Raw genomic sequence first — 18,530 nt, 5'->3', positions numbered from 1 at the left:
TCACAATCTAACTGTGCCAACATTTCAGAATTTGTTAATCTTGCTTCCAACTGAGAAGCAGCACGCAAAACAAATTCTTCTTTTTCCAAAACAGGGCCATTTTCCAACGTAGAAACTAAAGCTACAGGCAATTCCACCAATTCAAGAGGTTTACTGCAAGTAGGCAGCCGCTCATAATAAGGTTTAATCATTTTAAATCATTTCAATTTAAGTTTGGAGGTCTGTAGTGATTGACTCTGCAGAAAGTTGGTGACCTCTGCGCACTATGCCCCTCAGCATCCGCTGACCCCGCTCTGTCATTTCACGTGGCCGACCACTTCGTGGCTGAGTTGCTATCGTTCCCAATCACTTCCACTTTGTCATAATCCCACTGACAGTTGACTGTGGAATATTTAGTAGTGAGGAAATTTCACGACTGGACTTGCTGCACAGGTGGCGTCTGATCACGGCACCACGCTGGAATTCACTGAGCTCCTGAGAGCGACCCATTCTTTCACTAATGTCTGCAGAAGCAGTCTGCAGGCCTAGGGGCTCGGCTTTATACACCTGTGGCCATGGAAGTGACTGGAACACCTGAACTCAATGATGTGGATGGGTGACTGAAAACTCCTGGCAATATAGTGTTTGTATTACATTAATCTTTAATAGATGACTCAGGAAAAGGGATGTTTAAGTGTAAGTTCTTAAAAGAAGTCGTTTATGCAAAAACAAAAACAAATTTAAAGCATTTTGATGCTTATATTTCCAAAGAAATGCATATTTTACTTGACTAGAACAGGCAGGAATGTGTTAAGTAAGTTCAGTGAGTGCCTTATATAGATTAAGGTTTGAAGTTTTTCAAATGCGTGGGTTGTGCTGCACATTTTATCTGTGTTTAAATGTCTCCTACCTTAACTTCACATACATATTTGTAACTACAATGCCAGTAGGACCCAGGTGTCTATAAACCATCAGGGCAAAAAAAGGCACATTTTTAATAAAAAAAAAAAAAATACATATATAAACAACCAGCACAGAGCAGGTACGATTTGGGTGGTGGATCATTCTCAGCACTGCAGTAACACTGACGTGGTGGTGGTGTGTTAGTGTGCGTTGCGCTGGTCTGAGTGGATCAGACACAGCAGCGCTGCTGGAGCTTTTTAACACCTCAGTGTCACAGCTGGACTGAGAACGGTCCACCAGCCAACAGCGTCCTGTGACCACTGATGAAGGACTAGAGGATGACCAACACAGACTGTGCAGCAGCAGATGAGCTGTCGCCTCTGACTTTACATCTACAAGGTGGACCGACGAGGTAGGAGTGTCTAATACAGTGGACAGTGAGTGGACGGTGAGCGTATAAACCCCAGGAGCACTGCTGTGTGATCCACTCGTGCCAGCACAGCACACACTAACACACCACCACCATGCTTGGTGGTCCTGTGGGGGTCCTGACCACTGAATATCAGGGTCTAACAGAGTATCAGAGAAACAGATGGACTACAGTCTGTAACTGTAGAACTACAAAGTGCAGCTACACAGTAAGTGGAGCTGATAAAGTGGACAGTGAGCGTGTAAACGAGGACTTCAGTGGGTTTAATGTTATGGCTGATCAGTGAACGTTGTGTTTTTCTCCACTGACAGAAACAACACCTTCCCGTGACGTCATCGTGTACACATTGCATTGCATTGCGGCCAAGATGGCTGACGGCATCCCTCTGAATCCAGTCCGGAAGAATTCCAAGAAAGCCGCTTATTACAATGCTGGCAGGCCTGTCAGGTTAGACCACGACGTTTTTCGGAGTGCTGAACATTGTTCTGGGTGATCCATTCGGGCTGTAGTAGCTTTAAAATGTCCCTTTGCCGCATTTCTAGCTCGGCGGCTGAGCTAACGCCGTTAGCTCGCTGGCTTTCTCTGCGCTCTGTCTTCTTACTTTCAGCTGCCTGTAAAAAAATCGCCCAATTTCACATTAAACAGCGCGCAGGATGTGTGTTAGATACACCCGGCACTAAGTTTAGCTGCCGTTAAGGCTGTAACTCCTGTACGAGTTAGTTGTGAAGAGGATGAAGTTCGAACTTCCCGGTCCACCTTAAATGTGCAGCCGTTACGTTCTACCGCTCGAAGTGCCTGAACGTAAGAGCGGCACCATTTAAGGTGGAACGGGAAATTGGAGCGAGAAGCTTCGTCTTGTTGATGTTTTATTGAGTGTCACATGAGTTGTTAGTCATCTGGACCAGCGATGTCGTTAACTCGCCAGAGGTACGGGTCAGTTTTCCCCCCTTAAAGTCCTTAATCTGAGCAAAAACAACAGGACGACGCGTTTAGACTCCGTTTAATGCGTCCAGCGCGGTGGGAGAGGAGACGATGGAGAAGCTGGTGGATCATATGATTGACCCAGCTTTGAGTGGTAGTCATGATTCATGTGATTGACCCAGCTTTGAGTGGTAGTCATGATTCATGTGATTGACCCAGCTTTGAGTGGTAGTCATGATTCATGTGTCCTGCTTTTCTGCTTGCAGGCCTCCTGTATTTGTGGAACCTGCGGCCGCGTTTCTGAGATAACCTAGGTGCACCTTTAAAGAGAAACAGTTGGCGCTGGGTTCAGGTTCAGGTTCACTTCTCTGTGTTGTCTGTCCTCTTGCTGCTGTAGGAAGAGCTGGCTGATGCTGATCGTGCTATAAGGGGGACTCCACCAATTTTTCAAAATTCCTGCATGGTTCTGCCGGTCATTTAGAGTCGTTTTAATGTAGAGTGGTTTCTTGTAGAGGAACCTACAGACTGTGATGAGTGGTGGTGGTCGGAACCAGGGGTTTGCCAGGTCTACAGCACAGATTTAGCCCATTTATTTTGTTATCCAAAACCATGAGGGAACCTACATGGGCCTTTAAATTTTTATGTGCAGTGTTTATGATGGCAAAATCATGGAAAACCTAAAAAAAAAAAGAAAAATTAGAACTTTACAGGAGAAAGAAAAAACATACTGTAGTTTCAATGCAAGTCAATGGAACCAGACGTCTTCCCAAGTCATTTTGGGCCGTTTCTTTTGCTCCACTCATCATGAAATTTACACACAATGTAAAGGGCAACAGGTCCTTTGAAATCATGTCAAAAACTGAAAAATGACAAAAGTGGAGATACAAGGTTTTCTTCCGACAGCAGCGATATGGTTCTGGGGGCTATTTTGCCATACACTGCCCTGCATGTACCCCTCTGCAATGAGTGGATTAAAATGGAATAAGAGGACGTTTTAGACCAAAACCTCATCGCAACACTGTCCTAAGACCACGTCTCAGGCGTCAGGCAGCACATTCACAACCATTTTCTTTAATAAATTATTTGTAAGGACACTTTTTGAGGAATGTAACTCTTCAGACGTTTGGTTCCCATCACCACCGCTGTGAACGATTCTGACGTTCTTCGTTCATGGGGAAACTTACTGAGGCGTTTTATAAACTCATTTATAAAGAGTGGTTTACCAGCTGTTCAGTTTTCTCCATTAAAGCGCTCCATCGAATCAAAAATAACGGGACGTCTTGTTTAAACCTTGTTTCGATTGTTCAGTGCAGTGCTATAGCAGATGATGGAGAAATTGGTAGATGATATTAGTTAATTCACTAACTTTTGTAGTATGCCTGGTAGTCATAGTTTATTCGCCCTTCCGCTTTTCTGCTCGCAGGCCTCCTTTAGTTGTGGGGCAGGTGGCTTTCTAACATAGGTGCTCCTTTAAAGAGGAACCGAGGAACAGTTGATGATGAGCTCAGGTTCAGGACCATTTCCATCTGTCGTCTGCTCTCTTGCGACTGCAGGCAGAGCCGTCTGATGATGATCATGCTGAGCTTAAGCTGTAGGCATATAGCTAGTCGTTATGTATCTGGAAGGCTGGGATTGTTCCTTATAGGATTGTAGCCTAATCTCTAGTGCTCCATCTGCTCTGTCATTAATGGTCACAGTTAGGCCTCTCACAGTTATTATATAATCGCCGCATCGCAGTTATTTGAGACGGTCGTGATTCTTTGAGATGATTGCAGTTGTTTAGGCTCGCTGCAATTGCTTTCCGTTAGATTTTGCAATAACATTTAAGCTGCGACAGACATAAATGAATTGCATTTGGTCGATTGAGGCAAAAGAAAGCAATAAATGCTCAGTAGTAATCCTTGTTTATTTATTAGCTGTCTAGCTCATATTAATGTTTTTATCATGCACTCTATGAGAGTTCTGTTATAATAACAGTGAATAATAGTAATAATAATAATGAAAATCATTAAATCGACAATTATTAGTTGAATATGTATGATTGTGACAGCCCTAGTAACATCCGTTTACTTTTGCATCAGTTTTTCTTTGTGGTTGACTTTTGTAAGATCTGTTAACTGAACTTGGTGGAGGGCTGGAAATTTTGTCTGACCAGTGTTGGAGCGATGGCCATCATACAGCAGCGTAAACGCACGACTATGTAAACAAAGCATGCGTCCAAAATTATAATGTCAAAATTAAAAACATATATTGCTCAATATTAAACACAATATTAAAATACTAGTAAAATCATTAATTATGTTATTTTCTGCAGTGTATTCTGTTATAGCGATTGCAGTTGATTGCCCATCGCGAAGACTTTTGCCATTGAATTGTTCAAATTCAAGGTCTGATTATGTTTCGATTAAATACCTCAATAATAAAAGTTGTGACGGTAAAAGTTCCTGTTAATAACAGTTATAGCAAAAGTCAACAAACGATAGCCGTCCAGTAAATTCGTATATATACTGAAACCGACTGCATCTGAAACATACGGGCAGAGCAGGTTTGTTGGTCTTTCTTTTTATCTTCGCTGACTAAAGCTGAGCCAAACAAGAGTTTGAAAATAAATGGGAACGAGAGAAAATACCTGGCAGATTTCAGTAATAGACAGAAACGCATTCCCGTCTGAGGGTCTGCTTCATACAGATGACAGTCATGTAACCTTGACACAGATTAACTGGGAGAAGAACTGGGAGAGAAGTTCCCTGTTAGGTAATAACTTTGCCGTGAAATGTTTTAAGTCATTTTTGTAGGGTGAGAGTTTTTAGTTGAGGGCGTTTCTGCATCCGCGATGAAAACATGATAATCATAAGGATTTTTTTCCGCCGTTTGGCCTAAACCACCACTTTTGATGCTAGTATGCTGTCAGGGTAAACAACTTGTTCAGAGTTGAGACCTTAGTGTTGTTCATATCAGATTGAAGCGCTCCGTAGAGTTAAGGTGGTGCTGAGGGTCAGTGGGATTAAACAGTGTAGCCACAGTTTGAGTGTGGAACAACTCAGCTCAGTGAAGCACAGGCTAACATTTGACACGGAGTTAAGTTATAGTAAACTTGGCAGCTTTACTGAGCTGGGGTTATCCAGGACGAAGCACTGCTCAACCTCACAGTGGCCAGTGTAGTTATTGTGCTAAATTGCATCACCATACTCTTGTTTGACCTTATGATGGGAATGGCCAGGACCTCTAGAGCCTTATACAGCAGTTAGTTTCGGCCACACAAGCTGATTGGTTGAGAGGCGTTCTAACTGGTCTGTTATTTCACCATAACGTCACAGGTTTCTCACAAACACTGTCACTCTGCTAAGACGCTGTTGCTAAGCAACGACTCTGACAGCTGTAGGAGACGCTCAGGCCGTTTGAACGTTTTTACTTCTTACTTCGCCACAAACAGAAAACGGACACTGTTAAGATCACATCTGATGTGAAGAACAGCTAAACAACCTGGAATCAGCCAGAAATGAACCCGACACCATTCGCCAAACTAAATGGGCTGTAAGAAGCTTTACAGACCGGCTGGAACAAAACAACATTAATACTGATCTGGAGAAACTGACCAAACTGAGCTGAACCTGATATTGGGTCAGTTTTACGGCTCAGTCTGATTTGGTCAGACTCTGAAGATCAGACCACACGTTTGGCGAATGGTGTTGGGTTCATCTTCTGTCACAGCTGCCGACTGAAAAGCTGCTCAGTGGTGACGGCAGTTTGGGAATTTAGTCTAAGGAGCTGGAGAACAAGCCAGCTGTGCAGCGAGTGGGTGGAGCTCGTTACTGCTTTATAAGGAACTGAAGTTTGGTGGAAGGAACTGAACATTAAAACATATTAAACGCCGCCAGTTTATTCATTTCTTACTTTATTTATTTAACTGTTCTATAAAAGCAGCAGAAGAATCGAGGTTGTGATGATCTACGGATGATCTACGGCCCTCGACCAAGTCATAGCCGTGATGTTATTGCGCGATAACGCACTCCCTCTCGTGATCTCTTGCTTACCTGAACAACTGCCCGGTCATGAAAAGACAGATTTGGGCCGCCAGAGCCTTTAAACAACAACGACATACCCAAACTTCATATCAGCAAGCAGCTGATTGGATACCAGCCCATTATGACATCATCTTCAAACGAATGCTATGAAAAAATAAATAATATTAGGAAATTTAAAAATAATCATCATAATCTTCAAGTATTGTGATGTTGTGGTAGATGTCATATTGCCCACCGTTAGCTGTACCTGATGTTGCGCTTTGACAGCAGCCAGGATTTTCTTGCTTTTAGACAGAGACTGCTGTAAATTGTGATTGTTTGCAGTTCGTTAATGAAACAGGGAGGCTTATAACAACTAGTAAAGCAGTTAAAGCAGATACACATCATCTCCTTCAGCTGTTGGACGTTAATCGAGTTTCATATTGTTTCATTTGTTGCAGTGAAGTTACAGCATGTGGTAGGTGCCTGTTTGTCACTATATGTGTGTGTGTGTGTGTGTTTTACTTATTTTTACTTATAACTCCTTAATAATGTTTATTCTATTAAAACTAATGAATAAACATTCCATTTTGTCACTACAAAAAAAAAATCATAAAGCTACCAAAACTTTACCAAATTTTTCAGTAGTAATTGTTGCGGTGCTGACAATTTTAGCTAAATTTTAGTCTAGCAGACACACCTTTGAACACCTATATACACATAAAACCATCATATTTGTATTTAAACATAGAAGTAGTGACAGTTCATATATCCCACACTGATTTTCAGAACGTTTACTTCAAAACTCTGGGATCTAAGAGCTCACCATGTGGCAGTGATGGACAGGGATGCAGCCCCACTTCCGGCTGTAAAACGTAGGGGTGTGGCTAAAATAAGGCCCCGCCTACAATCCGAAACACTGTTTTGGTAGTGGCGTGAAACTGTGGGACAGCAGTTTGTGAACCCTTTTTTTTTTTTTAAATCTTAAGCTCGTGATAAATCTAAAGATATTAATATGTATGTACATAAGTGTATTCTGTAAAGTATTATTTTCACAAGTATTATTTTTAGGGGATAGGCTTTGGAACACCTTCCAGTAGAAAGTACACTATAAATGATATGTATATATTTAGTTCGTTACTATCTCGGTTATTTCTTTGGCATTCAGCAGATCATAACATAATCCTTGTAAATATCAAAGGTCTGAATACTTCATTTTTTAATATTCTAAAATTGAATTTATAGTTTAGAATTATTTAATATTAGTATTTATTTTTTCATTTTTACTTTTTATAGACTACATTTAGGAGCTGAACTTTGGCGTAGACTACAGTTTTCCACAGCAGACGTTAGTTGACAACTAATAGATGAGTAAACTACTTATTTATCCTATTTTGTTAGTAGTCAAATCCACGTGGCCTGTCAAATCCATGCTTTAAATCTTACATTAATGCCTTGTAGTACCCAAGAAAATCGCTCTGTCTCACTCATCTAATTGCTTGAATTAAATTCATAGCTTTGATCTACTCTGAGAGAGGACAGGCCTATGGAGCTTAAGTGGAGGCGATGCTCTAATCGGTGGGCTGATGTGTGGCTGTAATCTGATATCCTCAGGAGACTCGGCCTGTCTCAGTGTGTCACAATAGCTTTCTGCCACACGGCACTGGAGATGTGTGTGAGAGTGTGCAAAGTGCTCTCAAATTAACGCTTGAGCTTTTTTTTTCTTTTCTTTTTTTTCCTCCTTCTTTTCTTTTTTTACATCCCCATAAGACTGCCTTGTATAGAACCCTTAAAGCTAAAGGTTCTGTGGTCCACAATCCACAAGATGAACTGGAATGAAATGTTTGGCCAGCAGTCAGTGCTGGATGAAGTACACAAATCAGGTGCTTGAGTTAAAGTCGAGACACCCAAGGTAAAATATTCCTCCAGTAAAAGTAGAAGTTCCTCCCTTTAGACCTCCACTTGAGTAAAAGTACTAAAGTATTTCCCTTCAAATGTACTTAAGTATAAAGTAAAAGTACTAAAAGAGTAATTCTGGCTCTGATGTCCTGTTATCATTTTTATAATGATATTTTAATTTTTTTTATCATTTTAATTTTAAACAAAACACATCCATCCATCCATCCATCCATTTTCTAAGCCGCTTCTCCCTCAGGGTCGCGGGGGGGGGTGCTGGAGCCTATCCCAGCGGTCATCGGACGGAAGGCAGGACACACCCTGGACAGGTCGCCAGTCCACCACAGAAAACAAATTGTATATTGTATTATAAAAAAACAAATTGTTTAATATAAATCAATAGACCATATTAGCTGCAGTTAAACCTGCGTATAACTGCCCCTTCGCTTGAACTGCCCCTTCGCTTGAACGGGACGCCTGGCATCTTTTTTTAATAATTTTTTTTGTGGTGTTTTCCCATAGATAGATGCTGGGAACTGTAGTACAGCTCATGGTGACTAACGTTAACAGAAAATTAAACTAATTCCACAGGCCGAATAGGACCTTACTTGGCCCGCGGGCCTTGTGTTTGACACATGGGCTCTAGAACTCGCTCACCTGACAGCTAAGCAAACCTGACAGCTGTTTTGAGTTTCTAAGACCTGCTGTTCATCACTGGCATGTTCAAATCAGGTTGCCAGATTGGGCAGGATCCCTTGGAGTAGTAGTTTATGATACTGGCTATGACCGTAATTGTATATCAGTGATGTTTTTCAATTACTTTGAAGTAATTAAAGTCTCATTAGTAATAATATTGATAATAATGATCATGATAATAAATCCTATATTTAATCTTTGGATCATAACACAGTCGTATAAAACAATGAAATGCATATATTGAGCTTCTTCTTGAATATTTGGATGTTGGAAATAATATATTATAAGATATTAGTTGCAGTAATAGACTACCCTAGCCTGTAAGGAGCAAACAAGACTGCTTTTTTTGTTTAGGTGTGTTGAGATTTTCTTTTTTCTTTGTCTCTCGTTGATTTGGTTCTCACGCTCCTCACTCACGTGACCTTCTGTTCTTCTCAGGTACCAGATTGAAGACGAAGCCTCAAATCTTGACGAGATGCCCTTGATGATGTCGGAGGAGGCGTTTGAGAACGATGAGAGCGATTACCACACGCTGCCCAGAGCCCGAATCAACCAGCGGCGCAGAGGCCTGGGCTGGTTCCTCTGTGGAGGCTGGAAGGTCCTTTGTGGGAGGTAGTTCACAGCTTATCACTGACGTACAGGGTGTTAGCAGTTGCTCAACGCTTGTGTCGTGTTGATGTGTTTGTTACTTAGTGGTCTGGTTTTAAATCAATACAGACATAACAATTTATGTAAAAATACCAAATGTTTAAAATGTCACATGTGTCCAGCGTAGGGTTCTCCTTTAGCAGCTGTAGCCAGTCAGCAGCCTGTCCATGTTGTCCACCCTCACACACACAGACACACATACACTAACAGGAGGCCATGTAGGAGGAGAACAGAGTGAAGGACACAGCACCTCCACACTTTCACTCCCCTCATGTGTAATGTAAATGTGTGGGGGGTGAACAGAGTGAAGGCACTGAAATATGTTATTTTATATGTTCTTCTCAGAAAATGAGCAAAGGCCAAAGAGTCTGAGGTTCAAATAGTAATAAATCGCATCATTTTTTTTCTTTTGGTGAACATTGAAAACATTGAACACCACACATGGGTTAAAAGAACATTACAGTAACACATTCGGTCACTTGTTCATTCATTTTAGTGCTGATAGCTCAGAGATGAAGCAAAGCCTCGAGCTGAACCACACAAACACACAGCACTGCTGCAGAGCTTCAGGTTCTGCATGTTGGTTCAGCATCTCGTGCTGCATGTCTTAGACTTTTGAGTCACACTGGCTAAAAGAAAAGTGCTGACCTTATGACCAGTAATCCATTTGTTCTTCCTTTGTGTCGTCTTGTGTTCTCAGTGCTAAAAAAAAAACACATTTAATTTGATGTGAAGATTTAAGTGCTTAAAATCTGTAAAAAAAAAATCCAATTCTGTGTGAAAACCCATGTGACTAAACATTTAGGTGTAATTTACCACAAATTTCTGTTTTTTCCCTGTGTGCCCTCATTGACTGGTAGCTCACTGCAGTGAGTGTACGGTAAATGAGGTAAATCCTGGACTGGGGTGGTCCTGTATACAACATGGGGGGAAAAAATCAGCATTAATTCTACTTATCATTTCATGGATGTTGCCAATAATTATTAATAATCAGAGTGGTCCCAGATCTAATTGTACTCACTGTAGTAACTGAGTCATAAATGTAGTCAGCTTAGGAGTTGTAGGAATTTTGAAGCAGTGTATGGTTGCTGTCCAAAAAAATAAAAATAACAAAACAAATCTCCAAAATAGTGATTTTATAGGGAAAAGCCAAAATAGTCTCATCTTTTAATGTAAGTTTATGTAAAGAGGTTTTATTCCAAGAAACATTAGAGCATTTATTTTGAATTTTTTTTTTTTTTTTTGGCCAGTGACAATTTATAAAAGTCTCAAGTTTCTTCATATTTTAAATGGTCAGGATCTTCACACGGTCATCCATCGAGGTGAGAGGAACCAGGATTCTGAAGACTTGCATCTAAAAGCTCCCTCGCGGAAAGTTTGTACATGGTTATGAATACACTGCCTGAACCGTTGTTTAACGATAGGTTTGAGACACGGTTTGGGCTGTCCGTTCATCACGACATGCAGGTTGCCATAAGGCAAAATAGTCCTTAAAGAAAACGTCCTTTTTCAGATGTACCCCAGTTTTGCCGTCATCAGTGTTACGTGCTAAAACTCAAGACTCATTTAGGTTCACTGGTGGTAAATAAAAGGGCCATATTTGTGGTGTTCATGGTGACACCTGGTTCCCATCACCACCACTGTTAAAAGTCAGTATCTCTATCCCATCACGTGAAACCACTCTGATTTACTTTGTTTACATCTCAGTGATGTAAATCATGCAGAAATCTAGAAAAAACTGTAGAACTTTACACTAAAACTCTGAGTCTCTGCTACAGCTACTTGACCATATTGGCTAATATTATCGATACGTTTTTTAGTCACCTAAAATAGATATTGGTGAGAGTTTTGTTGCAGTTTTATTGGCCTGTGGAGGTTTTAAAAGAGCGTCAACATTAGCTTGGAGGTTAATTAAAGTATTGCATCATTGTATAACTGCTTCAAACATCTATACGTTTTTCTGCAATGATCTATGACTCATCAAACCCCTCTAAATGACCGTTGAATTGACCACAGAAATTAAAAACTATTTTTTTTTTAGAAAAGACAAATTGTCAATAAGAGAGAAATGAGCCGAAGACAAGCCTTCCTTCTGCATGGGAAAGGTTTTTAATTGGAAAAAAGGGAATGTCTTCCCTTTTGGTTTGTGCTTGAAGCGCTGATGGTAACGTCCTTGGCTAAATGCTGGTGTTTTATTACCGCTTCGTGGCTGAAAGCTTGTTTTTCTTTCTAGTATTTTACCCAAAAGAGTAAATTCCCCACCCCACCCGGCCACGGCATGTGCCGCAGACCTGTATGTTCACCTGTGTGCGTGTATATGAGAACGAGGGAGATAAAGCCTGCGCCAGGCCTCCCTAACGCTCTAGTAACTGTGCATGAAATGCATACACAGAAGCTAAGGTCATGTTTTTGGTTGAGTTCCTAGTCGCGCATCATCGGGCAGAAGAGACTCGGGTCGTGTGCCGTGACTGAATTTCAGCGCAGCGTCTGCTTTTCTGGTCCAGTTTACATTATTGAAATATTGATTCTGGCTCATTTTTGAGTATTACTGAACGTTACGGAGCTGAAAGAGATGCGGATTATCGCTCGTGATTGACCTGTACATTCTCATTTGTTTATCAGCGATGCATCTCGGTTGTAAGCTGCGTATTGATTTTTTCCTTAATGAACAAATCGGATTTCGCACAGCTGACCAGTTTGATGCTTTCCAGTAATTTTCTGTGTGCTTAGGCAAAGGATTATGAAAGGAACAAATAATTCATGCAGAATGATTCTGCTTATTCAAACGGGCCACTTATTTAAACAACGTTCATTTGAGCAAATAATCTCTCGTATGAATCAGGGAGCTGGCACTTACAGACAGAGGGCAGATAGGCCAACACAAATATTATTGTATTTTTTCAAAGTGTATGTAATTTATTTTAATGCCAGCCAAACCAATCAGCATGACTGTGTACACTATCCAGAGGCCCAGCTCTCCTCTCCGGCAGCACGAGAGCGCGTAGAACACTTCAGGTAGAATGTAAAACAGACATAAAAGTCAACAAATGGAGCGCGTAGCTCGCTGTTTGACCTTCAAAGTGAGAAGTGGAAGCTCAGCGTGCGCCGTTGTGCTTGGCATTGGTTAACAGCTGGTGGGGACCATAACAGGGGCTTCTTGATTAGGTTGGTTCAATGTCGTTAGCGTTAAAGGAACTGGTAAGGTGGTAAGTTGGGACCTTTCCCTTGACTTCTCTCATTCTCTGTATTTCATGCTTCAGTGTTGACCCGTCCCCCCCTCCTGCTTTTAGAGGGAATTCCCATTGATTTGTCTGAACTTACTCATGATTCACCATTTCAAGTTGATTGGCTGACTGTGAAGAGTCTTTCTTCTCATTCCAGTGTTGTTGATAGGAACCGTGAGACACATAGACAGTGACAATTTATAAAAGTCTCAGGTTTCTTCGTATTTTAAATGGTCAAGATCTTATGTGGTTATGAAACCATACAAATATAGCCTTCATGTTAACAGTCGTGGGCTGGAGTTTAGGGAACTGGCCCTGTAACCGGAAGGTTGCTGGTTTGATCCCCAGTGCCGACAGTCCATGACTGAGGTGTCCTTGAGCAAGACGCCTAACCCCCAACTGCTCCCCGGGCGTGGATAGGGCAGCCGACCGCTCCAGGCAAGTGTGCTCACTGCCCCCTAGTGTGTGTGTTCACTAGTGTGTATGTGGTGTTTCACTTCACGGATGGGTTAAATGCTTTGTTTTGTCTCATCTTAAATTCATTTTAAAAAATTACATTTTAGATCAAACCCTTTTCAGAACAATCCCAGCACAGCATTTTTTTTTTGTAAGCTTATTCATAAACTCTGATGTAATAGTTGTCTGTTAGGGAGCTCTTTAATTGTCAAAATAACATTGAGGCCCAATCCCATTTCTCATTTTTACCCCTTGTTTTTGAGTGTCTCCTTGCCCCTTTGGAACTTTTTTAGTGGCTAAAATCTTCCTCTATGAAATGAGACCCTCAAATAAAAAAATACCGTTACTTCATTAACAGCTATTAGCGCTGCTCTGTAGGCGACCCTGCCAGTCTGCAGTGACAGCAGAGGAGGGGAAAGTTCATCATATGCCTTCAGAGGGTGGTGGTGGTGGTGGTGATGATTCTGATCTGAATTCTTCTGTTATATGAAGCCAAAGTCAGATATTCCCCAGCTCCCTGTTCATATTTTCCAGTTAAATCTTCAACGGAGCAACAGTTACATTCTGCCACCTCAGGACTCAGAGCTTCTGCACCATTTAAGGTGGAATGGGAAATTCAGCTAGCTGCCACGACCTCAGCATACTACTGGTGATTTTTAAGCTTGTTATGAAGAAAAGGACCATAATATATTGAAATGCCATCAAACCAAGATCATACAGTGGTTATTGCAATTTTTTAACAAAAGAAAATTCTCCTATTTGGGGGGTTCTTTGGTCGCTCCTGCAGCCACCTTGCCAATTTTTCTCCCCCCCCTTTTTCTCAATAACACTGTTTGGAGTGTGCCTCTGAAAGACCTCAGTTTTGAGGGACATGTAGCCCTAACATGTCACCTTACTCCACTATCTTAACAAAAATCGAGACACCCGATCCCTAGACGTGAACGTGCAAAACGGAGGGATAAGTTTAAGTGGTAGGGGCGAGGGGTGAAACGCGATTGGGCCTTAGTTCACTCAATAATTAGTGGGCACGTCCTTTCACCTGATGTTTTGAGGTCCAGAGCAAGCAGTATGTTTTTGTGCTTTTCTAATGAGGTGCTTTTGTTTCTTTTCCTCTTCGTGATACAGTTGCTGTGAATGCCTGACCCACACATGCCGGAGGAAGAAGGAGCTGAAAGCTCGGACAGTATGGCTAGGCCACCCAGAGAAATGTGAGGAGAAGTACCCCAAAAACGCCATCAAAAACCAGAAATACAACATCCTCACCTTCGTACCAGGCGTAAGTTCACATAGAAGAAGCGGCACGTTGGCGTATTTATCGGTAAAACTCAGCGGAGTCGTTTTCTGTTTAACTGCAGTTACGCCAGCAGTAACTCATGCCTGGCTCTTGCTTGTCTCTGACCTCACTGTTAAGACTGTTTAAAGTGAAATCTCTACCCATTGTCCTCAGAACAGATTTCCCTCTGTAATCAGGTTAATGTGCAACTATCTGTGAACTGAAGAGGTAGCAGCATTCTAACGTATCTTTTTCCATTCGATGTGTAACCGATCCGCTGTGTTATGACTGCTGGCTGATGTCTTATTCAGGGCCGTGAGCCTTGCATACAGTATGTGCGCCTGGCAACTTTATTTTCAGCTTGTCCTATGAATTTTGTATGAGGTAACCAGCGATTCGTCTGAAGTACGGCTAGGTAGCCAACTATATCTGATCGGTCCACGAACAGGGAGAACACAAGACATCTGAACAGCAAGTGATTGGAAAGCAAAGAAAGCTTTAATGGTGCTCCTAAATTAGCATAGCATGACATGTAATTGCATAGCAGTTATAAGTATACAGTCTTTCACAAAGGTTTGGGCTCCCCTTGTTAAATGTTTTAAATGTTCCAGCTGTTTTTTGAGCATTCCTCAACTTTCCCAGTCTTTTGTTGCCCCTGTCCCACCTTCTTTGGAACGTGTTGCAGGCATCAAATTCAAAATGAGTGAACATTTGCAAAAAACCGTAAAGTTTATCCGTTTGAACATTAAATATCTCGTCTTTGTAGTGTATTCAATTGAACATGGGTTGAAGAGGATTTGCAAATCATCGTATTCTGTTTTTATTTATGTTATACACAACGTCCCAACTTCATTGGAATTGGGGTTGTAAGTAAAAATAAGTTTATTTTACATATGTCTGCAAATTTAAATGCATTTTTTTCTGAAATTGAACATATTAGATGAATTTGCAGAAGTTTGGGCTCACATTTTATGTTTTATTTTTGTCCAATATATTAAATTCAGCAAATAAATGGAATTTGTAAAATGTAAATAGAAATTTTGCTCACACACTAGTTGCATGGTCCACTATAGATGCTCTACAGATACTTCATCATTAACAAACTTTCTGGTGATGTTCAGTTGATTATCAACAACATCATGTTTGCGGTTAGGTTTAGGAGTAGGTGTGGGTTTTGCCTTGAGGTTAGGGTTAGGGTTAGGGTTAGGTTTAATAAACTCTTTTATACTGAACTTGAATTGCATTTAATGGATATTTAGGTGAATGTTACTTAATGACAGACTGAGCATTTACAAAGCATCTACAATGGACCATCCAAATAAAGTGTTACCAAAATTTTAGTGTATACTTCTGAGGACATAAACTACAAGATAAACCAATTTGCATAAGGAACTGAAAAGGAAAAGAAGTGACAAAGCAAGAGTTTCCAAAACTTTTCAGCGTTATTGAATGTGTTTAAGATTTCTTGGGTTGTAAGAAGGAGAAAATAAGACCAACTTCTAAGTCTAAAAATCCCTGCAGATTTCAGAAAAGTGAAAGTAAGTCTCTTGAGAAGGGTGGAAGCTGAAATAGAGGTGAAGAGTGGACACAATAACTACTGAAAAATATGATGTGTAGTTATTGATTATTATGTAGCTTCTGTTCATTTTCTGTTAAATAAATTAAATAAATGAAGGATGATGTCTGACTTTGTATGCCATACTTGTTTGTTTGTGTCTCTTAGAAAATCAACAAAACTTATTATTTGACCAGGGATGCTCAGCCTTTTGCCAAAGGACGCAATTTCCCATCTTTTAAACTGCAAATGAAATATATAACCATTTGCTCTTGTCTTCTTTTTTGTGTTCTAGGTTCTGTACCAGCAATTTAAGTTTTTCCTCAACCTGTATTTTTTGGTGGTGGCTTGTTCGCAGTTTGTGCCATCGCTGAAAATTGGCTATCTGTATACCTACTGGGCCCCACTGGTGAGTTGAGTTAACCTGAGACAGATTGTAATCCCTCACGATCTAATCCATAATTTTGAGTGGGATAAGGATTATGTAACCGTGAGCTGTTAAAACCAATGTCACAGGACTTCACAAGTCTAATTCTTTCTCTCATTCTTGTTCTTCCTTTCACTCAGGGCTTTGTGTTGGCTGTCACCATGGTGAGAGAGGCAGTGGACGAGGTTCGCCGTTACAGGAGGGACAAAGAGATGAACTCTCAGCTGTACAGCAAGCTCACAGTCCGAGGTGACGTCTCAAGATGCCTCGCTGTCTAACAAAAACTCAAGATAGCTGACCTGGTTCTGGCCAATGAGAGCCCACGATTGTTCTCTTGGTTCTAGATTATGATGCTGTGCCAAACATGTTGTCATTTTAAATGAGCTAAAAGTTAGTTTTGTGATGCACAGTACTGTGCAAAAGTCAGAGACCACTACATCGTTGATTTCATTTCCAGGCAAGACGGCTGTTAAGGCCGTCATTCGTTTTTCAGAGAAAACAGAAAATAAATACATGTAACAGAAAGTTGCACCAGAGTGGAACGACTAAATATAAAGTCATTTGGTCAGGATTTAATGTGTCCACTCGTTACCTTTGCTACAACTTCCAGGCGTTTCCCGAGACTCACTTTCGAAGAAATCTTCAGGGATATTTTTCCAAAGTTCAGTCTTTGAATTTATCTGCTTCTCACAGTCCAAGTAACCCAAACACATTCAGTGCTGTTGAGGTCTGGACTCTGGGGTGGTCAGTCCATCATTCAGCTTCTTTGTTTGGTGTGTCCGTCTCCTTTTCTCAGTGAGGTTCTTCTTGATCAGCTACACCTCCTTTCAGACCCATAGTGCTGAGTCGTCTCCTCACAGATGGATGTGGATGTTTTCAGAAGCTTGATTTTCTCCTCTGTTTCACAGATGAAAGCCTTAAGTGCTGTTTTATCGGATGGGGGGATTTTTGGGGTTTTCCAGGTGGTTGTTAGGAGCCCAATTTATGTAGCTTTTAATCATTTTTTAGCTCCAGTTTTGGGAACTCCTGGTTTTTCACTTATTTTCTTCAGACTTTCCGCCTCCTTATGCAAGTGGATTATCCGACGTTCAATCAGAAAAATGGATAACTTGTACTTAATTGATGTTTTGACTGGAAAATGAGTAAATGATGGGTGGTCTCTGACTTGCACAGCACTGTACATGGCAGTAATATGTCCAGATATCCAGATTCTGAATGTGGGCTTTTGTCTGTGTCAATATGGTGATGTACATTGAGACCCCTAAGTATTGATTTCCCATAATTAAGAGTGACTTGCCCTGTCTCAGCTCTGGTTTGTGATGTAGCTTATGAGTGGATGATCATAGAGAGACCTGTTCATAGAGAAGGACTCTTCAGACAGACAGACAGACAGCTCAGTGGAACAGGAGTTTGCTTGGACAGGCGCAGAGCAAAGAGACAGCAAACCATGTAGACTGTCTCCGGTTTCATTTGACGTGTCATCGGACTCCAGCGCACCCTCAAAATGAACAAAAATGTGTCATTGAAGAGGGTGTCATGTACCGTGAATAGACACAAACTGTTGACATGGATTGGTGTCTGACTGGTCAACATGATGCTCTCTGAAACATGTAAATTGCTTTGCGTTTATAGAACTTGCACATTTCTTATTCATGTATTGGTTATTGTTATGTAAGAATTATTTAAAATTTTTTAATCTGTTTTAATTTGGTATTTAGTCTTTGGATGGTTTACATATAGCAGTTTATAGCAGTTATAGAGCAATACAGTGCTTGCTATAGCCTTTAGGCTGCTCTAAATCCTCCATAGGTCTCTATCAGAGTTCAGCATTCAACAAAATTTCTGCGTGATGCAGTAATTGAGATGTAAACAGTCATTCAGAGCGGTTTGGTGTGAAATGGTTCAGTGTAGAGATTCACATGTCTTTACAGTGGTGGTGATAGGAACCAGGGGTCACCATGACTGCAACACAATTATAGACATTTCATTTATTATCCAAGACCAGCAGTGAACCTACATGTGTCGAGTTTTTAGATGCGATGTTGATTTTATGTGTATTATTGCAAAATGTCTTTGGTGATTGTTTTTCCTTATAGTGCCCTGCCGTATAATGCGCTT

At 41.0% G+C, this 18,530-nt stretch overlaps 1 protein-coding gene across 2 annotated transcripts in view; it reads left to right on the top strand.

Annotated features, from left to right (window-relative positions):
• Positions 1 to 1,679: 1,679 nt before the first annotated feature.
• Positions 1,680 to 18,530, top strand: part of atp9b (ATPase phospholipid transporting 9B) — an 87,471-nt gene continuing 70,620 nt past the window's right edge. For both annotated transcript variants that reach the window (XM_037539321.1, XM_037539328.1), the window contains exons 1-5: positions 1,680 to 1,759; positions 9,268 to 9,441; positions 14,283 to 14,433; positions 16,281 to 16,394; positions 16,553 to 16,661. In XM_037539321.1, the coding sequence (XP_037395218.1) occupies positions 1,680 to 1,759; positions 9,268 to 9,441; positions 14,283 to 14,433; positions 16,281 to 16,394; positions 16,553 to 16,661 (628 nt within the window). The remainder of the gene's footprint in view (positions 1,760 to 9,267; positions 9,442 to 14,282; positions 14,434 to 16,280; positions 16,395 to 16,552; positions 16,662 to 18,530) is intronic.

Source organism: Pygocentrus nattereri, chromosome 1 (genome assembly GCF_015220715.1).
Source record: "Pygocentrus nattereri isolate fPygNat1 chromosome 1, fPygNat1.pri, whole genome shotgun sequence".
NCBI lineage: Eukaryota > Metazoa > Chordata > Actinopteri > Characiformes > Serrasalmidae > Pygocentrus > Pygocentrus nattereri.
Note: the sequence above shows the minus strand (reverse complement) of the source record. Positions and strands in the feature narration are given on the sequence as shown.